Source organism: Embiotoca jacksoni, unplaced genomic scaffold (assembly GCF_022577435.1).
Source record: "Embiotoca jacksoni isolate LCO1_2020_lvr unplaced genomic scaffold, fEmbJac1.0.p SCAF_18, whole genome shotgun sequence".
Lineage (NCBI taxonomy): Eukaryota > Metazoa > Chordata > Actinopteri > Embiotocidae > Embiotoca > Embiotoca jacksoni.
In genome coordinates, this window is record NW_027185318.1 from 5,077,534 (window position 1) to 5,102,687 (window position 25,154).

The 25,154-nt window shown below is 45.5% G+C and overlaps 2 protein-coding genes across 6 annotated transcripts in view; one reads left to right on the forward strand and one right to left on the reverse strand.

Annotated features, from left to right (window-relative positions):
* Window positions 1-20,623, forward strand: part of kidins220a (kinase D-interacting substrate 220a) — a 44,485-nt gene extending 23,862 nt beyond the window's left edge. For 2 of the 5 annotated variants that reach the window (XM_069152316.1, XM_069152317.1), the window contains exons 24-32: window positions 8,055-8,233; window positions 10,216-10,427; window positions 10,896-11,009; window positions 12,342-12,401; window positions 16,078-16,194; window positions 16,354-16,452; window positions 17,303-17,521; window positions 18,264-18,485; window positions 18,896-20,623. In XM_069152316.1, the coding sequence (XP_069008417.1) occupies window positions 8,055-8,233; window positions 10,216-10,427; window positions 10,896-11,009; window positions 12,342-12,401; window positions 16,078-16,194; window positions 16,354-16,452; window positions 17,303-17,521; window positions 18,264-18,485; window positions 18,896-19,837 (2,164 nt within the window). In that variant the 3' untranslated portion in view covers window positions 19,838-20,623. Of the gene's footprint in view, window positions 1-8,054; window positions 8,234-10,215; window positions 10,428-10,895; window positions 11,010-12,341; window positions 12,402-14,823; window positions 14,857-16,077; window positions 16,195-16,353; window positions 16,453-17,302; window positions 17,522-18,263; window positions 18,486-18,895 lie in introns of all 5 variants that reach the window. The other 3 variants (XM_069152318.1, XM_069152319.1, XM_069152320.1) reach the window with 3 other exon arrangements.
* Window positions 20,624-21,998: 1,375 nt separating this feature from the next.
* Window positions 21,999-24,467, reverse strand: id2a (inhibitor of DNA binding 2a). The gene is made up of 3 exons (XM_069152321.1): window positions 23,980-24,467; window positions 23,600-23,660; window positions 21,999-22,702 (listed from the first exon to the last, which is right to left on the reverse strand). The coding sequence occupies exons 1-2, from the start codon at window positions 24,331-24,333 to the stop codon at window positions 23,604-23,606; spliced, it is 411 nt and encodes a 136-aa protein (XP_069008422.1). The 5' UTR covers window positions 24,334-24,467; the 3' UTR covers window positions 21,999-22,702; window positions 23,600-23,603.
* Window positions 24,468-25,154: the final 687 nt, after the last annotated feature.

Here is a 25,154-nt window from a genome sequence, read left to right on the forward strand (position 1 = left end):
AAATCATATGCATGTGGTACATGAACAACACACACACACACACACACACACACACACACACAGAGCTAGCTCTCACACCAGTGCAAGAACATATGTCACCCCCAACTCCTCTGAGAATTAGTGTAATTAATCAGACCCTGAGATGCAGGCTGTGTTCAACAAACATGCACACACAGCGCAGGATGCAGAACACGGCAGAGAATTTGTCCTCGGGTAAAATTGTACCGTTTCAAAGTGCAGTCTCACTGTGTTTCCGAGTGTTTGTAAGCGAAAAGCCTCTTGATGCACTTTGTGCTTTTCTTCGTCAGGTTGTGGCTTCTGAATAATCTCCTTTTTCTCTCTTCCCTTCATCTTCCGTTTTGGCCGCACCCTGTGTTCATCCACCAAACAATCGCCTTTTCAAAGACGTGACTAGAGCCAGGCACTTCTTGGACACTTCAAAACTTTTTTTTTTTTTTGATTCACTAATCACACAGTCTGAATGAATATGTAGCCCTGCAATTCAGTCTTAATTAGAGCGACTCTTATCCCAAGTACTGAAACATTAAGTTGACACTCTCTTCATTCAGGATTACTTTAATTGGCACAATTATTGTAATTTGGTTGCAATTATGTGCTGGGATAAAAGCACCATTCCAAAGCTCATGTGGGTGATTCCCTTTATGTGAAGTCCTCTAATAAGCTCTTAAATATCTGTCCACAAAAAATAATGAGATCCTATTCTTTTCTTATAATGAACACTTCTGAACTTTTCCTGCCCTCAAAATGAAAAGTCTTTATTCTTTTTCCACGTGGCCTATTGTTCATGTGAATTCCTGTCGCTTTCGTGGTACATTCTATAATCTGGATGTGCAGCAAATTCTCAAAATGTTTTTCTTCCCTTTCTTCGTCCTCTGAGGGGGCCCTTTGTCCCTGTGCTACCCCCCCCCCCCCCACACACACACACAAGAGGTATTTCAGTGAAATACGTAGTAAAACTAATAATTCGATCGCTCATTGCACTGCCATTTGCCCAGAGACCTAAAAACACGCGTGAAGTCACCTGCGTCTCAATAGAGTTCTGGCTCCATCACTGATAGCACACCGGCATTGAGACCACACATCAGACCACCTGACTGACGAGCAGATAAAGACAGCCGGGGACAAAAAAAGGAACTATGGTTGGTGTGAGATAAAGATGCAAAAGGGAGAGAGCCGGAAAGAGATAAGAAAGGGCACCAAGAGTGAGTGAGAAGAAAGCCTTCAGTCTCAGGAGGTAAAACAAGGTAAAAGAATCAGAAGTGTGTGTGAATACTATAGAAGATCAGCCCAGATACCAGCAGAATTACTGCGAGAAGTTTGCCAGTAGTGTGTTAATGTCTCGGGCGTATTCGAAGCCTCCGGTGATGCTGCCGCTCCAACTGAGACAGTCCAGGTGGTGGACACACAAATTCATGCACATGTCCCCTGGGTCCCACTTGGCTGTTTATATTAGTGAAACTGGTCCTCTGCTGATTGCATTGTGCAGTGTGTTAATGCGTATGTGTTGGTTTGGCCTGCATTGTCGTTCCTCCAACCCTCAGGTGTTTGCCGGCGGGGTCTGAGGCACGAATCATCATCAGCCAGCTCCCAACACCACTCAACCCCTGCTGAGCTGCTTAAAATGTGAAAAAAAAAAAACATGGCAGCCATGGCTAGTGTGTACAGGTGACACAGGAGGAGGTTTGTGTGTGTGTGTGTGGGGCGTGTGTGTGCGCAGGAGGAGTTTTTGACTGTGTATTTGTGCGTGGAGGCTACCACGTGAGCACAGAAAGAACGTTATGCAGCATTCTTTGTTCGAAAATCCTTAAAGCCCTTTTCTTTCTGCCTGTAAGCCGAGGTTGAGGGATTACTCTAATTGGGCTGAAACAAGAGAACTGCTCTGTTCTCTTTTTTTGTACAAAGCACAAATAATCAGTTCAAATTCACCTCTGACTGGCCTTTGCTCTTTAGTCACAGAGTCGTCCATCAGTGACAAAAAGGTTGGATTAACATTTAAATGTGACACTGAGATGGGAGAAAAAAAGAGGGAAGGGCTGCGAAGCAGACATCTGCCTGATACTTTGGTATTTCTGCAGTGTTGAGCATTATCACTGATCTCCCTCTCGCGCGCGCGCTTTGCCGTCTCTTTGTGCTGGAACTGCTGGAAGGTGGGGGGCTGATTATAAATAGCAGTGCAGGGTTGCAAGAGGGTCGGCGCTGACCTTTTAACGGACAGCAAGATTCAGCACTCAGCCACCGCTGGAGCCACGGGCACTCTTGATAACTGCACACACATACTTTATGTATATACACACACACACACACACACACACACACACACACACACACACACACACACACATCCGGCCCTTAACTTACGTTAACATCCTGGCCCTCCAAAAGTCAATGTAGGTCAGGCCCTCTTAGGGTTTGAGTGTGTGTGTGTGTGTGTGTGTGTGTGTGTGTGTGTAAAATGGCAAAGAATGACTTGACAAGTGAGCGAGGCCGCAGGAAAATAAAGATTTAGCCCATCCAGACTGTATTGAAAGGGATCACAAGTGTCCTTTTCTGCCCCATCTTTACTTTAAAAAGCAGCTTTTAATTTGGCATGTGATCGGGCTGCCGCTGTGCAGCTCAAGGATTTGGTTATCCGATTTTTCTGCTCGGGTCTCTCAAGCAATCTGCTTTTAAAGACGGTTCTTAAAAGTCAGGCGAGGCTTTGCCACTAACCCGGACACAGTTTGGAGAGGAGAAGCTTTTGTCTCATCCTACAACATTTTCGTTTTTTCTCATTGTTTAGTTCTCGTGCTCTCCCGTGCTCATTGACGCTCTCCCGTCCCTCCCTCATCTCGTTTCTGATGCAGGCGCCCCTTTCAGTGAAGTGAAAGAGAGGATTACTGGTTCAGCATGAGATTCCCAAGCTTTATTTGTCACATTTATCACACACTGTATGGATTTCAGTTCCATAACAGACTTATTCCAGATATATTATCTGTTGCTGCACATTTGTCTTCACTTTAGCAGTCCACCCCACTTAACTCCGCATCATATGGCCTATCAACTGGCCATTACAGCTATCCAACAACCGCATGGGCCGATACGAACTCCGTGGTGCAATTAGTGTCACAAGGAACAAACTCTGCCACGGCCTTTGGATGCTCCAAAGTCTCCTCCTGTGCATAAATCACCAGGCTGAGGTTTACTGTTTTACTATTTGTCAGGAATGAGGCCTTAGTTAGTCTGAGTGGAGGGTTCAGTTAAGGTTTTTGGGGTCTGGAACAAGGAGGCTCCGTTTCGGCGCGACACATGAGTTTAATCAACATTTCAGGGAACCACTGAGTCCTGAGCCCGTCTCACCGAGAGGCCGCTCGCTCCGAAAGCCGCTCGGTTTTTATCAGCATGGTGTGTTTCCCATTAGCCTGCTTGTCTCTGCGGTTTGCTTTGGGATGCACAGGTCCAGCTTAGTACAAGAGAGTTTCAATTACTGGACTAAACTTTGCCACAAATGTATATGGAAAGCAGACGCTGCCACAAGTTGTCAGTTGGCACTGCCAAGACAAGGAAGCGAGAGAGAGAGAATGTTAGAGCGAGAGAGGAAAGCAGAGACGGAGGGTGTCCACAGTACTTGAAGCATTTGATTTAAATCAAGGAAATACGTCTGGATATTAAGGAGACAAAGCACATGGCGTCATCTAAAGTGAAAACATATTTTTGCTCTCTCCCTCTGCCTTTTGGGTGGTGGAGGCTTTGGCAGCTTCCACTGTAACAATAACCTCCCTCAGCATGGATGCTGCCACTGTGCTCCACGCGCCAACGTGCCTGTCCACTGTTTTCCCAGAGAGGGCCTCGCTGTTTTCATCCACGCACCTCGGCAGTCACTGCCAGGGGCTCTGACACGACTCTGACCAGGAGAGGAATGTGCCGGACCCAGGCCTGGTTAACTTCTTCACCCACACGCTGTTGTACTGGTCACAGTGTCTGACATTGAAACTCTTGAGCCTCTCAAACACAATGTGCACAGGCGGTTGTCTGTTCTGCAGGCATCTCTCTGTCTTTGGGCCCCTTTATGGAAATGTTTGGCAGAGAGACCACCTCTCTGTGGCGTGTGTGCGAATGTCGTCCGTAAGCACAGAGGGCAGCTGTAAAGCAAAGTCAAGTGGCACATTCATACTTCCAGTGCCCAAAGAGAGCATGGAAGGGATAGAGCCACGAATTCTGCTCACTCCCATCAGCTGCAGTGTGTGGGAGGTTGAGAGGAGAAGAAAGGCTGTGCTCCAGTCAGCTTTGGGACCTATTAGCATTTGGATAAGCTCAGAAAGCTCCCAGTGGCCACGCCACACAGAGTGGTTGGACCTAAGCGCCTGTACTGCAGCAGTTATAAGCTGGTTCCTGTCAATGGGCCCATTGTTCAAGAATGGCTGCTGAGATTCTTGACGGCCTTTTCTCACTTGAAAGCAGCCTCCCGGCTGCTCCAACCCGAACATCCATCTTATTATTTAGCAACTAATTGCTGATGATGAACTGTCTGACTAAGTGTAAAGTGTTGTTTCAGTTGCTTAATGCCAACAAGTCATCATTAGTTGGCTGCATTTAAAGTGGTTTTGTTTGGCCTTTGTTTTGTATTGGTTACTGTTGGTCTTGTAACACCATGCTGTTTAGCATGTTGTGTGTTTTCTTGTATTTTCAGTCATTTTCCTTTTCCACCATCCATTCATTTGTGCTCTCTGATGTCTAATAATGACCTAATGAGGCTATAATTAAAGTGGGAGCTCCGCTCACCGCCTGACCAGTCAGCTGGGAACATCAGGAATGGACCTCTGACTCCCTCACTGTCTCCTTATTTCTTTCCATCTGTCTGAATGGATGTCCTTGACTTGTTCTTTTCAGCAGCTCCTGCTTGTCTTCGTAGGCGACTACGCTAATATACGTTTGCAGTGTTCAACAGTATCTACAACAGATCGTTTGTTGTTGGGCGACATAAATTCAGGATTAATTTGTCCCACTTATCTCATTTTCTCTAAAGGCAGCTGACTGTGATAATAAAGCAAGATGAACGAGTTCTTGAATGAGTTCTTTTAGTTGTAATAAATAGCAGAAAATGATCACATTTTTAACTCTTTAGGCTATAATAAATGTATCAAATAAGGATGATGTAGTAGATCAAGATTTCTGTCACTAGAACATCACAAGCGTTATTTTCCTTGTTATTGGTTTTAATTTGTGTGTGTTTACTTGTGATGGTTATATTCGATGGTCCTATAAACAGACACAAAATTCCTAAGAAAGTCTTTGGAGTGTAGTCTTTGTATAGCAAAAGGAAGTGCCCTGTGTGAATGCATGTGTGTGTGTGTGTGTGTGTGTGTGTGTGTGTGTGTGTGTGAGTCACTGGCTCCTGTTGGTCTGTGTGTGCAGACCCACAAATAAACAGCAGTGAGCCAGCTGGAAATGGGGGAAAGCACAGGCTTCTCTCCGTCTGCATATGGGTTAATATAGTTCATGAGAAAAGGAACCAAACACCCTCCCCCTGCCCCTCACCACACACACACACACACACACACACACACACACACACACACACACCACACACACACACTGGGCATACGCCCGTACATGCGCTCAAATACACACACTCCACCCTTCATCTGTACCTTTTGAATATCCCCATCCTCTCTGTTCAGGTGTCTGCGGTGGACGTTATTACACGGTTGTTTTTCTCACTGGTATTTGACTGACGCCGTCACCAACGCTGGTGCTGTGTGTGTGTGTGTGTGTGTGTGTGTGTGTGTGTGTGTGTGTGTGTGTGTGCACGCGCTCACATAGGTAACATCTGTGCCTTCCGAATCCCACTCACCCTCTGCAGCGGAGGTCACACGAGCAGAGTTCTTCTGTGTGCCAACATGGAGCTTCCTCGACCTTTTGGGTCTTGTTAAGGGTTCTGATGGAACAAACACTGAGAGGGCTTTGTCGACGGGAGCCAGCTGTGCCTCGCTGTCCTCCTCGCTCACAGCCTATTCTGTCTTCTTTCAGTCTATGTGAGTCCGTTCTGGCAGCTGGGTGGGGATGGTGGGTCGGGGGTGTGACCCTCCTGGGCTGCTGTAAAAGGTGAATCTCTGCAGGGAGATCATATTGGATCAGGGAGATAAGTGAAAGTTGAGCAAAGCTTTAGATTTAGTTCAAATTTGATGTCATTAAATCTCCACTTTAAGATTAACAGGTAATGTTTGGCGCACGGGCAAAATGTAGCCCGTCCCTGTGGTAAAATATCTTCACATCTAAGTTACTCACGATGTCTGAGCATGTCAAAATGTCTTTCTAGGACACCCCCATCCCTGTATTTCTTGCCAGACTTGTACATTTGGTTGGAGACATCCTGTAACCACAAGGTCACAGGTTCGAGCTCTGCAGCAGCAGATGCATCCATCACCAGCCATCTGTCCTGTCAAAATGTCCTTGAACAGAAGACTGGACCCCTACCTGTTCACTCACTGGAAGCAGTCTGGACAGCAGTGTCAACTAAAAGCCAAAAATGGAAATTATGTAACTTGTGACTGAACACGCTGCACTTTGTTTTTGACCACCAATCACTGAGGTGAGAGAACCTCAGTGGATCGGGCTGATAGGGGACATTTCGGCCAGTATGGATAACTGAATTAGGTTAACTGATCGTTTGGATTATCAGCTAACAGTGTGCTGTGTTGAACCTTCGCCAGAAGCTGACCTCATGCTGACTTAGCTAGCATGCTGCAGCAATGGTACTAATCATCCAATCAAGTCGCAGAAAGACCTGCCTCTGTTCGGTCTCGAAAACAAATCAGCCCGAGGGAAAAACCCAACGTTTTGGGCTGTATTCTCAGCAAAGTGCACCAGTAGACAGACTGGGCGACGTACGGGGAGGCGTGTGAGTCGGGGTCGATGTGGAAGGAGAGAAGGTTAAGCGGGATGCAGGGAGTGAAAAGCAACGACTGAGAAAATGATGACGGGTCCGGATGACAAATGGAGGCAGAGATGAGAAAAAATGTCTACTCCCCACTGGAGTCTGCTCATTCATCTGATAAGCGCGGCACACACTCCTGATGAATGGCCAAAGTCATAAGTCACTCCGAGTTTCATATTTTCCAGTCCGAACGATAGGATCAACGAGATGTACTGATTTCCTCGGGTTGTCGGATCTTGCATCCCCTGTGTACTTGGCACCATGTTACCTTGTTTTTGATTAAACTGATACCTTTTTTTTTTCTTAACCTTGTGGAGTGGAATTAAATTTCCCACCTCATAATGTTTCAGCATTCACACTCTATATTTCCTTTGTTACTCATGAACTCCTGGTTTAAAGCGTTAATGTAGCCTGTATGCTGCAGCGTTTGATGAATTCTCAATGTAATGTCTCCGAAATTGAACCCTATAAATTGTTCTAACCTGATGTTATTAATATGATACGAGGTTGATGTTTCCTTCTGCAGTATAGACCGGAAAAACTCTATCACGCAGTAATGGAACAATCTCCAAACATGTCGTTTACTTTGGGTCTGCGATAACAAACATCATGTAAACTGTCGCAGCGCATCATGACGCGCTTCCGTCTGCTGCTTGCTAAATTACCCTGATTGTCATCTTCTCAGGTTTCCTCCTCTGCTGAGAAAAGATAACATCCCTCACCCTATCTGTCCTCGAACACCCCCCCTTTACCTTCTCTATCTTGCCTTCTCTAAATCCAGTTATCTGTCTGCTCTCATGATGATGATGATGACCGTTGGTATATCTTTTCAATCTTAACAGTACTGCTTGCTATTTCCTCTTTTCTTTTTTCATCCGAATGTGTTTTCTGCTACGAATGCACAAGTCAGAATTGACATATTTCAATTATATGCCAATAAGGCATTACACTTTATTGTTTCATCCCCTATCGCTTTGGTTTTTGACAGTAAAGACAAACAGAAGTCAATCAAATTGTAACTTCTTTTCTATGCAGGCTTTATAGTGATTTTGAAGACGGTACATTCGATCCAAAGTATAAACTTTTAGTATTTGACGTGTTTTTTTTTTCTCCTCTAAAGAATCTCCAAGAATATTCCCACCACAAAGGACGTGGAGCCTCTGCTGGAGATCGATGGAGACATCCGTAGCTTCGAGGTCTTCCTCTCCTCCCGGACGCCCGTTCTTACTGCCAGAGATGTGGAGATGTTTCTGCCCTGCACCGTCAACCTGGACCCCAAACTCAGGGAGATCATAGCGGGTCCGTATACACTCAGTATATTTCACAGATGGCCGGAAAGCCCAAGGAAAAAAAAAAAATCTGCATTAAATGTCATAAAACGAATAGTGTTGGGTCATCATAACCCGCCAGAACAGCTTCAGTGCTCTTTGGCATGAATTGTACGAGTCTTTGGGGCGCTGCTGCGTTGGAGAGTGCTGTCTATGACGTCAAAATGTGTTTCGTCTTGTTGAGATCTTTGGACCGGAAGGGAGAAAATGAAGGTTTTCTTGATCTTGACGTTTCCCTCTGTTGTTTCCCTGATGACCTTCCTCAGCAAATGGACTTGCTCATTTGGCATCTGCGGTATATTGTTCAGTTGTTATAACATGACAAAACAATAAACAAAGTAAACGACAGAATATGATAGCATGGAGAAACGGAGAACTTTCCTCTGTGATGTGTTGGATTCAGTGCCAGCTCATTTGGCAGTGACATTACTCATAGCATTGCAGCGGGGTTTGCTCTAAAATCGCCCACTGCAGGGACTCTCAATAACCCACAGCTTGCTTCTCATTTCCAAACAATCAAATGTCGAGCAGGTTTTCACTACAGCCCCGTGGAACCGGGACAATATTTTCGCTTGCTGTCACCAATCTGCCTGTAGCGCGGCACCACATTTCACAGTTTGTAGCTCCAGTGACGTAATCGTGCTTCAGTATTAAACTGCGAGCCCGAGTGGCGCTGTACTTTTGCTACCGTGCGTCAGCATCCATTCAGCGTACACATGAGTGTCAATGACGCCTGGTGTGAAGCTGCTGCATCATAGTGTTATGAGACCAGAGAGAACACATTCACACACAGAGAAAGTCTGTTCCATTGAGCCAACTTTGAGTCATGGAGGGCTGTAGCTGACTAAGTTCTACAACCAGACATCCAGTCTGCAGGTTTAAGACTCCTCTCCTAAATGTGTGTTGGTTCGTGTCGTGCAAATATCCCTGAAACATGTGTTTGTATTTGTGTGCGTTCCCTAAAGTGTGCGAGCGTTCTCACCTCCGCACGTGTCCACAGGGAAGCGGAAGGTGACCGACGCCGCTACCCAGTCATCCCGCTCCCTCCACTCCCTCCGCGGCCAGTTGGTACTTGGTGCCCAGTGTCCTGTGGCCAGCCAGTGGGCAGTGCTGTCAGTGATACCCGCCCATGAGCCTGACTCACATCATAAGGCCCCCATTGTGTTCACAGGCTGGATTGGGTCTCACTCAGCATGTCATTCAGCAGCCACTTGTATAACCAGGAGACATTCTGGTGCCTGCTTCTGTTTCTGGTTCTTACTTTCTTGCCAGCCACACAGAGCCACTCTGTTCTGTCTTCGGGCTTATTTAACTTTAATTTGGGAGGTTTTACCGAAGCTGCCCGACTTAGCTCCTACTCGACTCCTCTCAAAGTCAAATTGATTTACGTGAAAACAATTGTGGCAAAGCACTTACAGCGTGAGATAATTTCGATGAATTCAGATGGTCTTCTTTGTTTGTTTACATGGGTGAATTTATTTGTCAGGGACAGCAAGGGGCTACATGTGCCAGAATCGTCACGTGGCTGGCATATAATTTGGAAAACAGAATATCAGCACGCCTGCTGTTTGTGAGCAAACAGAGTAAGAGGAATCAAAGTGAGAATGGAATTCACTGTTGAAGGTCGCTGTAATCGTAACATCTGCACCCATTTTCTCTCCAGTATTTAGTTGTTTGATTGTCTTCTATTTTGGATAAGGACAACGATCAGGAACAATGTTCTTGTTGTATTCCCTGCAGTGATTTGGGAGTCAAGGAATTTAACTCTTGTGTACGTCAATTGTTTGATATGTATTTTTCTCTTTGGATTCACAACTGTCTGAACTCTCCAGAGATGATGAAATGAAGCTAAATTATTGATGCGTGGGTGGATCTGAAGGGTCTTTATAGTCATCGCCAACACATTCTCTCTCCCCGCGTTGTTCTTTTTCCCCTGGCTCTGCCCTCTCTTAGATGTGCGTGCGGCCAGGGAGCAGATGCACATGGGAGGAGTGAACTATCCCACGCTGCCCCTGCAAGAGGCAGCGCCCCGTCCGCAGTCAGGTTACGGCCAACACTCTGCCGCGTGCTCTCCGACCGGCTCCTTCGCTGGATCTCTGCCTCCACAGCCCCACAGTGCCTACTTCAGCGGGATGACGGGGCCTCAGCACCCTTTCTACAACCGGGTGAGACATGACAGGGGCTCCTGTATGGATATAACGTCCTCAACCTACCACTAAAAGTCTATTAGTGGTCTACATGGGTGTAAAAAAGTGAAAATGTCATCATCTTCATAATCCAAAAATAGTACATATTGTTCACTATCAACACTATGAAACAAAATTGGAATTCTTGACTACTACATAACAGCAACAGCAGAAGCAAACACCAGAAAGGGCCTTTCTGAATTCAGCTGCTCCGTCCTCTGCACATTATCAAACTGCAGCATTGTATTGTCCCCCTCAGCTGTTAAACTTGGGTTAATCGTGCAGTAAACAGAATTTGATTGTGCCATCTGACCATGAACCAAAAGCTAGTTTTCCCTGCAGCGTTTTGTCTTACGTGTGCACGAGCTCCCTCATATTATTTTATGATTTTTATTTTGCTTTACCTCCCCGTCTGCCTCTCCTCGTTCCTTCCTTCTCCCCTCATAGCCTTATTTCCCCCATCATGTGTATCACCTGCCACGGCATTACTCCCACCATGCCCCCCCATCCTCGCGCTCCTCCATTAAACCACCCGGTCAACCCCAGGACACCAATGGACTTGTAAGTAAAGAAGTTGCGCTAAATCTATTTCACATGTGCTTTCTTCTCACACTAGATGATTACAGCAGCAGATGTACTCGTTGTTGGACATGTTTATATCATGTGTGATTGGATAGATTGAAAGTTCAAGCAGTTGCTATTACTCTCATTGTTTACTCTGTCTTGTGTCATGTTTCTGTCATCCAAATTACTTTTACTAAAAAAGAAAAGCTCTGCTGGGGGAATTCTTATGAAGTAAACCTTTTCAAATAAAAAAATAACTCCTCATTTGCAGTCAGGTTCTTCAACCTCTCATTACCACACCAAACTATGTAATGGTTGACCAGAAAAACTGCAAAAGTGGAGGTGACAGGGTTTGTGTAATGTAGACTTTTCATGAGAATTAAGCTACCAACCGTCACACTTCCCTGCATCAGTCTAATCCCACTGGATGTGTTTAATTACATGGGTTTTACACATCCTTCCAATTGTAAGAGTTTGCTTTTGTGCATACAATATGAGCTGTTTTAATATGATTTCGAAAGCATTTGTTTTTACCAAAGATGCAGCCTTTGTGTTCTATCCTGAAGTCACACAGTGTTTTGTAAAGATACAAAAGGACTCTTTTAGGAAGGATTTTATAACTTTGAGGTTCATTAAGTTAAGAAAATTTACAAATGTTGAGATCTACATTATTTCCCGCTATGATGTGTAGTATGTCTATTATCATAAGGAGTGAGTACATATGACTCCTTCCTTATTAGCTCATTAGCATTTCTTTATTTGCCTTTTTTTCTTTTTATTCTTTTGCCAATTCCAGCAATTTTACCACAAAAAAAAAAATCACATTAAAATTCACAAACTGCATCACATTTTTGATTGGACCAATCACAAAAAACTCAAGCTCGCGGAAGGACTGATATATAGTTGGAATAATAGAATGCAACCTATAAAGTCTCAGGTCGGTCTCACTCGGGTAGTGCTATTCTACCACTCGGTGTTTAGCAGACGAGCAGGTCCATTGTGTCAATCTGCCGCATGAACAAACCACAAAGTCTAACCTCCTTTTTCTTTTTTAACACTTCCTCTTCTCATGTATCTATTTTCCTCCATCCTTCTGTTGCTCTCTTTTCACTGTGATGGCACATTTTTATATTTACATTTGCTCATCACCCACTGATCATTTTAATATCACCTCATTTCCACTGCCACTGTACTAAACACTACTGTTCCTGGCAGCGGGGGGGGGGGGATGGGGGCATAACCCAAGAGCAAAGAAGTGAAAGGTTATTCTCAACATTTATTTATCTTTCTCCCTATACAATCCTTGTCTTCATGCTGCGCCCATGTCAGGATGTTATCGCAGAGGATGCCAGAGAAGGCCTCCCTTCGTGTCCCTCTGACCCCACTATGGTAACCTAACTAACATCAGCGCTGACTAATATCAGTACATCCACTGCACACACACACTGTAAATATACAGAGAGTTGTGGAACAAGGCAATAAATGCAAGTATGCAACTAGCCCTTCATAATCTGCCTGTTAAACCAGATGCTTAAAACTTCAAATGCACACCTGTATGTTTGACAAGCTACTTTTGTTGCTGTGGTTTACAAAGGCCAAGAGAGAAATAGAGTCTCGTCTGTTACACCTGCTGCATGCGGCGAAATGCTTCTATAGTTTAGCCACATCCGCTGTGACTATGACCTCCCACTAACCAACAAAAGGGGCATGTATTGTTGCAAGCTGTAACGCATGTCATTAGAACATGCTGGATGAAGTTCATTCTGATGTCGACGCAGTAGAAGTTCTCATTCACTTGGAAACGGACGGAGCTTCGAAAAGGCTCTTGCACACCATAAAGTGCGTCCAAACATGTGACTTAAAAAGAAAGATAAAAAAAACATGCCGGCTATTATTTTTGTCATAAGTGACGGGCTGTGTGTGTTACTAATAAAGTGACAGGGTTTTCCTTACCATGATAAGAAAAGCCATTTTGGGCCCCCCCTGAGCCGAACCCGTGTGGAGAGTATTTGTCCTTAAGCTTTTTGGGTGTTACTGCATTTGTTTATAATCTGCTCTAGCTTTTACACAGATGATAATGATGTTAAAAAAAATGACATGCAATTATTTTTACACTATATTTTGTCTTTCACGATGATAATTGGGTCAATTTAGGCAAAGTGCCATAAATTCTTGCCGTGTCTGTGTTGGGACGCTGGCAACACTGCAAGTGTGATCGTACCGATCATCGTTCACATTCATGACTTCCTGTGTCGTCGGAGAGGAGGGTCAAGAAGTTGTCAATCACGGCTGCAGAGGCACTAAATGTGATGCTAACGGCCCTTTCACCGTGTCATGACTAAACAGTGTCTAAATCCAGCTGCATTCATACCGTCTGAGCTGGACTTAAGTCCTCCACAAACTTAAGGAAAATACTGAGTGACAAAAGGACACTACTGTTTTTGTATACAGTAAAAGAATATGAAATGGGCTGTAAACTTACAGTATTGCATGGAGTTGCACTGACAAGAACTCAACCTCTGCATCCAGATATTCACACATTTGAAGAGAAGGCAGCCACTATTAGAACAATTTGACGATAACACTTCTCAGGAGATTTCTGCTCCACAAAGCCACTTATCAGTGCACTGCCAGCGAGCATTTAGAGGAGCTGTATGAAAGATTTAAATATAGATTATGGGTTAATGTTCCTTCCCTCTGTCTCTTATCTGTCTGTGTTTCTGTCCTTCATTTTTTTTAAATCCCGTCTTTTCTTCCTTCATCACTGTCTTAAATGTTGATACCGTTTTGTTTTTGTTCCTCATGGCTTCCTCCTGCTCTTTTCTCTTCAGTTAATATTTCCACATTTTCATCCCCTTTTAAGTCTGTACTTAATCTTTTGGTGTAAAGCTCACGTGTGCCGTTATTTCTACACATCTGTAAAATGTGTACGTGTACATTTGCGTGTCACTCTTTGGATATGTAAGCGGGCCGAGCCCCAGTGTAATTGCCTGGCTGATGTAAGTGTGAGCATGGATTCCTCTGGCTGCCGGGATTATCATCAGAGCAACTGTTGGGGCTGGCAGCACACACACACAGACACACACACAGACACACACACACACACACACACAGACACACACAGACACACACACACTCACTCACACACGCACAATGACAATGAGCCCTGTGCTGGTAGAGCTTATCTCCTTACCAAGACGCTTCCTCCCTCACAGAGCTCTGTTTCCTCTTCCCCATCCTTCGGCCCAGCCCTGAGCTCAGCCCAGCTGTAATTACAGTCTTATCACACACATACACTGGGAGGGGTTCACACAAACACACGTCCACACGCAGACACACCCGCAGACGTTCACGCTTTCGCTCGCGTTCTTAGATGACGTGCTCGCTATCCGAATCACGAAGTATTCACGGCCTTCCCTGAACTGAAACTTCTGCTTTTTCGGCGCAGACTGAGAGACGTCTCATTCTCTCGGTGTCCTCTGAAATCCGCTCCGTCTGCAAAGACTATGGCTGTAAAAGCAAAAACTAAATCTCGTCTAATAATTCCACTTCCAATAGCCTCTTCTTTTCCCGGCTGACCACGCCGGCTGGCTGCTGGCTGACTCTGTTGGTGCGTCTCCTCCCCTGCTGTCCCCTGATGATGAGTCCAACATGTGTGTTACTGTCTCTCTGCTCGCCTGTCTGTCTTCTCTGTCTTCATTTCTACCTCCTTTTTTCACAGGTACTGTCCCGGCCTCATTGTGTAATAAATGTTTTTGTGTATCTTTGTCTGACTATTTGTCCGTCTGCTTCTTCTTGTCTCCTTATCAAGCATTTAAAGTCGCTGCCTTACAAATTGAAGCAGGTACACCTTTGGTTTCATGGCTACTTCCATCTCGCCATCCAGCCCTTTTTTCCCATCACCCACCTGTCTAACACTTACACACCGGTTCATTACTACCCAGCATGCTGTAGAATGAGATATTATCACAAACATCATTTTGAAGTCGATGCAAAACACAACTTAAGACCCTGTGGTAGTTGGTAGATTCACTAACATAGTTTCTTTCTAGAGTCAAACCTCCACTGTGTGGCCTTCATCTCCACCATTACACAAAGTTGGCACACACTATTGTGTACTGTATTGTATGAGCTGCTTGTTTTTTTTTTTTTTTTGTCTAACAACAACTCGCAGTCCAGTTAAGCTCTGTTCTTCTATTCCCTCAAAACCAGAAACAAAGTCGGGGGGCTTAGTCTGAAGCCATGTCTTAATGGTGTTAATGGGCGGGTGGAGCAGGGGGAAAAGATGGAAATGAGAGAAAGAGAGAGGGATGGAGAAGAGAGTAAGAGGTCAATGCAGGAGGCTGAGGGGGAAAGGATGTGAGAGGAAGGAAAGAAGGAAGGAAGGAAGGAAGGAAAGGAGGGAGGGAGGGAGGGAAGGAGGGAAGGATGGCGGGAGGGAGGACCAGAAGGAAGGAACGACAATTTCTGCATGTCACAGAGACAAGCAGAGCCCGGGGGAGAGTGGGGAGCGAGGAGAGGGGAAGGCAGAGGGATGAAGGAGGGTGGATGAGGTCTGTTTGGTTTTTGTGCCAGCGGGCGGCTTGCTGGCTGTCTGCGAGGCCTTAGACAGCGTCAACAGGCAACTGGCATTAGTCACGCGAAGCCTCGTAGCTGCTCGACAGCGGCGGGCGCTTCAGTGTGGCAGCGGCTCACAGACTCCCAGACTCCATCCCTTAAGTGTCACGGCACACACTTTACATGCTTGTATAAACAACGAGAAAAAGAAGAGCAGCAGGTAACAGTGTATTTGGATGGGCTGGCTGCTTTGTTTACTTTTACACTTACACTGTGTGACTGATAGAGAGAGTTATTGTGTGGGATTGTGATTTTGCACCTCTGTGTGCCTCACAGTAACAGACCTGCACGACTCTTTTGCCAGGAATTGTGGCTCGATTTGCCCTAATCAATGTGTTAGGAGTGATGGGTTGCTCTAACAGAGTGTGTGTGAGGAACTTTAATTCATGAAAACCCTCCGAATGTATGGTGTAATTTCTAATATATGTGGACGTGTGTTACCGTGCAGGTCAGCCCTTCAGTCCTGCTCAGCTCTTTGAACACAGACGCAGTGTGCGAGCGTGTCAAACAGACCGATGGAATCGACCCCAATATGCTGACTCAGTACACCTCCACCATCAAGAAGGTATAAACTTCAGATTGATTGAAATGCATTTTTTTGCTACACCAGGTATTTCTACATTTTAAAGAATGTTTTGTTTTCATACTCTTTGTGTGGCTTCCCCCCCCCCCCCCCCATGCTCTGTCTCTCCACGTGAACGCGTCCCTTCTCTGTCCATTGCAGGCTAATATAAATGGCCGGGTGCTTACTCACTGCAACCTGGACGAGCTGAAGAAGGAGATGGAGATGAACTTTGGTGACTGGCAGCTCTTCAGGGGAATGGTGAGACGAAATTACTCCCCTTAATGTTGTTGCTACGGAAGACATGTAATACATAATCTTACAATTGGAGTGGGATTGAAGCGTTTCGTTTGTTGAAAGAAATGGTCAGTCAGAGTCCACCACCAATGATATAAACCACCCCTTCACTACTTTAGAGTAAAGGCCTGTATTCAATCTGTTTTCTCCTCTGTGATACTTTACAGACACTGCGCCCTGCCAGTGCCCTCCTGTTGACATGTGTCAGCTCTGGTTTATTCCAATAGGAAGCAAGACATTATCTCATAATAAGACATCTTGTACGGCGGAGAGATATTGGGATGTAGATTTTATAATCCGTATTACGAGAAGGGCGCTAGTCAGTCAGCCAGGAGTCCAGTCGCCTGAGCCGCGGCTGAAATCACTAACACATGTAACCGGCTCCACTTCATCAAATGTCAGTCTGTGCTCCTAATGCCAAAGCAGAGCCCCCGATTGGTCGTGTTTTAGCAGAGATCCGATGCGGAGCTCGCATAGAAGCAGCTGGAAAGTGCAGTGGCCTTACGGCTCCATGTAAAAACCAGTGTTGTGTTGCCAGGATGCAGCCAGCACAGCCATCTGGTTCAAGATGGCTGACTGATATCTGGATGAAGGGATGTTATTGTCGGGGAGGAGTGGACAGCTGAGTGGCTCTGCTTAAGGAACAGCTCACAATCCTCCTCTATCAGAGGCTTTTATTGTTGCTGTCTGACATACTTGTTTTGTATGTCACATGCTTTGAGAAAACATATTTACTATTAACTCACTGACATTGCTAAACCAAAGTTAAGTGACTTGTGGATCAGAAATATTCAACTGTGGTGTATGTTTTAAGGTGATGGAACAGCGTCATGCTGAAAGCCAGGCCGTGCTGCAGGATGAGTCCCGAGCTGCTAGCGAGCAGGGCAGCAGCGTGCACCACGGGGAGCCCAGCAGACGCTCCGGGGGAGCCCAGCACGAAGCAGCGGCCTTCAGCCTCAACCTCAGCTTCGAGGAGCTCAGCGGCGTGGGCCTGGAGGAGCCTCCGAGAAGAAGCAACAACACACACTGGCCGGTCAGCAAATATATCGCATGTGATCGGACGTACACCGCGTGTAATGCACATTACATCCACACGTGTTACACACGCAAGCGCACGGAAGTATTAAAAGTTGCTCCGTTAAGCATAAGTGTGAGCGCTCGACGCTCGCAAAGGGCACTGAAACGGTCGCACCCTCGCTCCCTGTCGAATGGCCACGTGTCGGTGACCTCAGTGGTTTCACATTAGTGTGGTTTTGAGGACGAAAAGAGCATGGCAGAGGAAGCTTATGGTGCTCTTGAATTTGGCAGAATTAAAAATACATGCACACTCTGCAGCACACCAAGAGGTGTCAAAGGGCCCCCTGTTTGTTATTTTCACCTTCCCTGTTCCCAATTTGCAAAATTCTCCGAAAGACGAGCAAACACTCACACGTAGACAGCTGGCTCTGCTGCTATTTTATATGATCTCACTTTGTGATTTGTTTCAATTTTAAATCCAACACTGAAAACACAGCACGGCTTCCATTGACACTCCATCTGCGGTCTCTGCCAGTAACTTTTTCTCTTTTATCCAACTCTTTATTTTCTGAAGCTTTCATTGGCTGCAATAGAATTCTAAAAAAAATGCTACTAGAAGTGTTATTTTTATATTTATACTTTGGTGTCTTGCAGTTGAGGGTAACCCACAACCATAAAGCACTCTTGATATGATATAAACATATTCTTCAGCAGACTGTTGTTTGCACGCCAACACAACTTTTTCCTCATCTTGTCAGGTGGCGAATCACTGCACTTCCAGCATGTCCAGCCTCAACTCCCAGGAATCCTCCAATGACATCTGCAAGCTGACAGACAAGCAGCAGGCTGAGTATCGTGATGCCTACAGGGAGTACATTGCTCAGATGGCCCAGCTGGAGATGTCCGGCAGTGGGGGAGAGAGGCCCGTGCAGCCCCACCCGGGACAGTTCCTCCAGGCTGCCAGCTCAGAGGACAAAGGGGTGGGTGGACAGTCACAAGTACACTGTCATGGTTTTGTCACAGCATCACTGATGGCAGAAATAGTTCTGTCAAATTAGAGTACAAGCTCCCACTGTCAGATTACAGGAAAATACCTTGTGGTTAACTGTCGTCATTAACTTGTGTAGACGCAGTTCTGAGGCCAGCCTGGATGTTCATGTTTTTAAATGTTGCATTTCTCTGGCCTGTGCAACGGCAAGAATCTTAATCTGAGCTGGGAAAATGGAGTTCACTGCTTCTTGTGTTTCTTAATTATTGGCTTGAACTCTTTATTTGTCTTGGCACTGACGGGAGGACAGGAAGCTCTTATTCATAGGCCTCCAGAAGCCAACAGCACAGAATACAGTATATATTTATGTTCTCCTCACTGAATCCTCTTCTATCTCCTCAGGCCAAGGAAGGAGCCGACTCCGATAGCCGAAAGTCCTTCACCAAGAGAGGTTCCAAGAGTAGCGATGCCACGGACTTTGCCTCAGGGGTCGACGCTCAGGCCCTCGACCCCATCAGTGAAGAGGACGAGAAGCTGGACCACAGCTCTTCCTCCAGGACTCCAGGCCTCAGGAAGAAGGGAGCTGGGTCATACTACCACAAGCTGCCCAACGATGAAGACTCGGGCCCAGAAGAAGCTGACAACACCACACCCCTCCTCCACGAGGAGGCCAGAGCTGGTGCTTCGTCTCCTCCCAGAGGCTCCCAGCCCACCGGGCCGCTCACCAAGCCGGGCTTCCTCACCGAGATCCTCCTGGATAAGAAGGACTCGTCCGATTCAGGGATGCGTTCCAGCGGCAGCTCCTCGGACCGCTCCCTGGAGGAGGCTGAGGGAGACACCGAGCGGGAAGCACTGAAGCCCAGTCTGATTGAGCTGGAGCTGGAGGGGTTGGTGAAGAAGAGGGGCCTCCTCCCCAGCAGCCTGAGCGGCCTGCAGGACGCCGCCGTGGCCCGCATGTCCATCTGCTCCGAGGCCCCGTCCGAAGTCAGCCTGATGGCCAGCAGCCCAGACGATGGCTGGCCATCCAGCGGTGTCAGCAACCTCAACCGCACCGACAGCAACACCACCCTTAACAACAACACGAGCAGCCCTGACGACACCAACACAAACACCAACAACAGCCATCATCATCATCATCATCATCAGCAGCAGCAGCAGCAGCAGCAGCAGGCTAACATCGCAGGTACTGAGTCCACCTCCTCCTCCTCCAGCCTCAATGTCTCACCAGCTGTCATCATCACTCCTGGCAGCAGCACCGCCGCCACCACCACGGCTGCCACCATCCACCACAACCAGAACCTGCGCACCATCAGTCTGGGAGACGAGAGGGAGAGTGTCCTCTGAGAGGCGTTAGTTATTCCAAGAAGGGTCATGCAGGGCGGTGTTCATGATGTAGCATCATAGTAGCGTAGCATAGTTGCTGATGTTGTGACGTGTTTCAATGTGGAGTAGTATACCAATGTTTTGCTGTTAGTAAAGAAAGGTAGGAATTTGTGAAGTAAATTAAAGGTAGCGCATACAAAAGCTTTAAATAGTTGGTTGTTTAAAAACAAATTATACAAAATTAAAAAAAATAAAAGAATCCATTTGATACTTTCATAATTACATGTTACCAAAAATGTTACATTCAGGTCAAATGGGGACAGCGTGAGCTTCTTATGTTACAAGGACTTTTGCTGTCCCATAGTCAGCGTGATTTCTCTCCCATTTGAACGTGGTGCTGTTGTGTGAAATTCCTGTGTTTAGTGATGGACTGTTAACGTGTTTGAGAATAAAATGTGACGCTTAAGGATTGGTAGACACGACTGAAAAAGCTTAGCGACGTTACTGAAGCCTTGTGTCTCGAAAGCAGATCGTGCAGTGTTGTGTTTTTTTTTGTTGGTAAAACATTTCAAATAGATGTAAATGTGGACATGGGTTTACTACATTGTTGGCACTTTCTGTGATAGAAGAAATACATGCATTAGACTACAAAGTGATACTGAACACGTGTTTTGTGAATCAAAGTTGAAATCGAGACTTTTTTTTCCCCCCCCGCTCTGTCTTGCAGGGAAATCAGCTGTTTTGTGCAGTGAAGTCTTAGTAGACGAGGATTTTTTTAACTGGTAAATAAACCAGATCCCTGAATAATTTGTCTTGTTTTTAACATTTTGTATTTTACCTCGTGCAGTAGTTTTAGGGGAAAAGATAGGGTGACAGTCAAGGGGGGTCGTCACTGGCAGGATTCATATTGTCCGATAGATGGCGCACTCTCCATACAAACGTGCTGCCGTTTGTATGAACGCTGCCTGTCAGAGGACTAAATTCAGCCCAGTGACTCCCAAAGTAGAGTGTATGAATATATATATATATATATATATATATACATATATTTATATAAAGTATTTCAGGTACTTTTGCATTTAAATTAGTTTTAATTCATTTATGAATTACTTTTTTTTTTAGGTTTTCATGCTGTATCAGGTAAGACGTGTTTTTTTGCTTAAACACTCAAACAAGAACTGTTGTCGTCCTTGGGGTGAAATGTGAGTCCATGCACAGATTAGTTGGTGGAATGAAAATATTTGAGCGAGCATGCTGTACTTTAAGGACGAGGTGAATGACACTTGGGGTTTCACTGTTGTACCAATTATGTCACCCCAACAGCTTGTATTGACCACCCCACTGCCCTTTTTACCCCCACTCACTTATACCTTTGCTACCTGCTCTACAGTACAGCGTGGACTGCTTAATAATAACGGAGGGCATTTAAGACTTGAAATGGTTTTGTTTTTTTTAATCTTGGACCCAGTGGTTTGTCACCACCTCTTATCAGCTGATCCCAACATCGCTTGATAGACTTGGTTCATATTACTGTGTCGTTTTTTCTACTCTTAACAAGCGGCCACTTTAGTTCATCTGGCTGATGATGCAAAACAGCGCTTTTTGCTCCTTTTAAATTTGTACTGAACACCATCACAATATTTTAAATAAAGCAACACGGACAGAAAAGGTGTTTTTAAAAAAAAATTAAGACTTAAAAGCAATAACTGCTTTAATATGTAGAACATGTGAAATCAGTAACGCACAGGCCGAGGTTCACTTTAAGTTGCCATAATTGTCCACCTTTTGAAACAACACAGAGCTTCAGCCCACTGCTTAAGTGGCTCAGACTGCCACACTAAACCATTTAATCCTATTTACTTTACATGTGAGAAAGTAAAAGTGCAGTGAGTCAGTGCACCCTAAATGCGCTTTTATGAAACCGTGCGCCTCCAGGTCGTGTTTGCCTTCAAGGAAGTGTTGACGCTGTGTTTTAGACCATTATAGGTCACATAGGCTACTGCGGCGCTGATAAGGACACTTTGTTGTGGGATTTGTTTTTGAAGTGCCTCAGAGGTTCGGTGTACGTTCAGCGCGGCTGCACGTACAGCTGGGAGCCTGGTTTTACACACATGACACCAACAATTCTCAAACTCGTCCCCCAAAACTGGAGTTCCTCTTCCCCAAATGAAACATGCTCAAATTTGCGTTTTTGATTTATTTTGTATAAAAAAAAGGTACAATTTACATTACTTTTATAAAAAGTTTCAGCATAATTAAGTACAACATTACACTTTTGCAGAAGTTTCAAATTCCTGCAACTATACAAGATAAACCCCCGAAGAGTTCACAAGGTTTAATTCTTTCATTTGAACTTTTTTTTTTCTTCTTTTTTCTTTTTTTGTTTTTTTTAACAACGTCCAGTCCTTCATGTGCCAACAATTCTGACAAGACAAGACTAAACTTTTTACAGTAACTAACCAAGTTGTCTTTTCTATTCACGTTCCCACCTCCGCAAAAAAGCGAAGACTTCAACAAGGAGAGGGATTGGGAGGGGAGGGTGAGGGAAGGGTGGGGAAATAATCCTTGTGACAATAATCTCGTTTTTCCTCCCGCTGTCGGGAACATAACGCGCCTTCCATTTCCAGAAAGGACCCACAAATAAAAAAAAAATCTTAAGTTAAATAATAATGAAGTGTCCAAACAGAAAACACATCACATAAGATTGTCCCATAATAAGCAAAAGTCTCTTGAGTTCAGCGTCAGAAGAAAAAAAGAAAAAAAAAATCCAGGCCTGGAGGACAGAGGCTGGAGGGGGGGTGCGGGGGGAGGAGGAGGAGGAGGGGGGGGGGGGGAAGTCCTGCTCTCCAGGTCCTGTGTGTGTGTTTTTGCGTCTTGACCAAACACCTGCAAAAGATTGAGAAAGAGAGGCGTGTTTAGAAAATGCAAACAGGGCAGAGATCCGGACAGACTGGCGCCAGGGAGGAAGCCGCAGTTTTTAACATTTAACCAAACACTCCCAATGCTAAGCAAACCCTGCGCTCCAGATGTACACTCACACATAGAGAGGGGAGAAGGGGGCGCACGCGCGTGCGTGTACACACACACACACACACACACTTTTCACACAACTTCAGCCTACAATCTGGGGAAGAATCAGCGTAATTGCCGCTCAGCTGGCGCCTACCCACTTCTTGTACCAATTATGTGCAGACATCGTAGTAGCAGTAATCCAAACAGCCATTATTTTCCTGTTGCAGATGCTCTTCATTATAGACACAAGAGGGTATAATAGAACCCTGACGACTGCTACTTGTATACAGTAAACCAAGCAGCCTGGAGCGAATATCTTCCATGTTATTCCGCTGAACTCCAATGCAAAATATGTGCCAGCTGAATGTCTTTGGACCCAGCAGACGACTCAGGGAATGATCAGATTAATCTGGGTCATCTTTCTGACACCGTAAAGTGTTAAAGAAGCCAGTGATGTGATCTTTTTTTTCTTTCTTTTTTTTTCTTTCTTTCTTGAGATAAAATAGCCAATAAACATGGTCAAAATTGGCTTGAAGTCAAGCCCACTGTCCGTGCCTTGTCATAACTGACGCCCCATGTTGCAACGCATTCTCATGCAAAAAACGTATCGGGACCATTACAGCAACGTGAGACCACATTAGTAGGGGAACAAATGGATTGGTAGATGGTAATTCTAGCCCATTCTGCTCCGGCAGACTGGGAGACAGGCTGTAGCGGAGCCTAAGAACCCTGGACAGAATGCAGCAGCAGACATGAGGACAGCCTACTTACCGCTTTAACGATGTAGAGTCCGGCTGTCATCTGTCATCAGCTCTGATGGCAACTCCGGGGACTGAAAACAAACAAACAAACAGACCAAATGTTATTCTTCACGAGCATCCGATCGATGTGTCTGGCGTTGCAACAGTGTTATGTAGGTCGAATCTCTTCCTCATCTGATTCTGAACAAAAGGAGCAAAAAAAAAAAAAAAAAAAAAAAAAAAAAAAACCATGCCATTTTCCTTTCCAACAAGCCATTTTGTGCGAGTTACGCATAGGCTACAAAGGCGCACTGCTTATGCGCACAAATAAAAAGCCACTCAATATCTTTCACAACATGGCACACTATAGTTTCCCCAATTACGATTTGCGTTCATTTACAATGTAATTACCTGTAACGACAAGATGCTGATATCTGTGTTGAGGGTGGTTAGAGGGGTCCTGGATGGAGTCTGCCCCGGCCGCGCAGGGTGATGCAGGCTGGTTAGTGCGACACTGGAGTCCAGCGCAATCTGCAGGTCCAGGATGTAGTCGATGACATGCTGCAGGATTTCCATCTTGCTGACGTTCTTGTTCTGGGGGATGCTGGGCACCAGCTCCTTCAGCTTGGAGTAGCAGTCGTTCATGTTGTACAGCAGGCTGAGCGGGTCATCCACCGGGGTCTTGCTCCGCGAGATTCCCAAAGAGTGCTCTGATAAATTTGCGTTGTTTTTCCGGAAGGACCGCACAGGGCTTATTGCTTTCATTTTTTTTTTTTTTTTTTTTTTTTTTTTTTTTAATCAGTGTTAAGTTAAGCGAGACGGTTTGCTTGTGTCGATATCTTGCTTCTTTTAAGTCCTGTTCTTGCCAGACGATCAGCGATCAGACTGGATTACCTAGCTGTCAGTGTGGTTTTTATAGGCAGCAGGCTGGGCATGCGACACGGGCGGGTCAAACGCGGCGATTGGGAGCGGTCGTGGTGTCACTCAAAGGCTTTCAGTCCTTCTATTGGCTTTTCTCTCTCAAATCCCGCCCCTTCCCCTCCGCGTTACCAGTGGCAACACATGTTGGAGGCGGAACCCAGAGGGCGCTTCAGCAGCTCCGGTGGGCAATTTGGAAAATTAAGCCCTTACCTGTTTCTGATCAAGAAAATTAATGTCAGTTGACAATGGCAAGGTGCGAGCGCGCGCCAGTGCCTTTGCCTACACGTTTTGAATTTGATCTTGTAGTTTTGTATTGAAGATCAAGCAGAAGTGTATTTTGAAAGGTGCATTTAAAAACCAAAAAGGGAGCAGTCAGAATAATACCAAAAAAAAAACAAAAAAAAATTCAATATGCGACTGTGCAAGAGGTTATGTGTACTAAATTATCGAAAGAACATTATATTCCCAATCAGCCAGCACGGAGTGTCCTACCAGCACATTCAGTTAGCGTGTGGTTTTGGAGGTGTGGATCAGTGATGATATAGGACCATATCTGGCGCGCCAGATTCCTAATTCAGTCCAGCCCGGACCGGTGTGAAGGCGAAGTTTCTGTCAGGAAAATGTTTGAGTCGTAAAACTACTTCTACCAGAAAAATAGTCTGGGC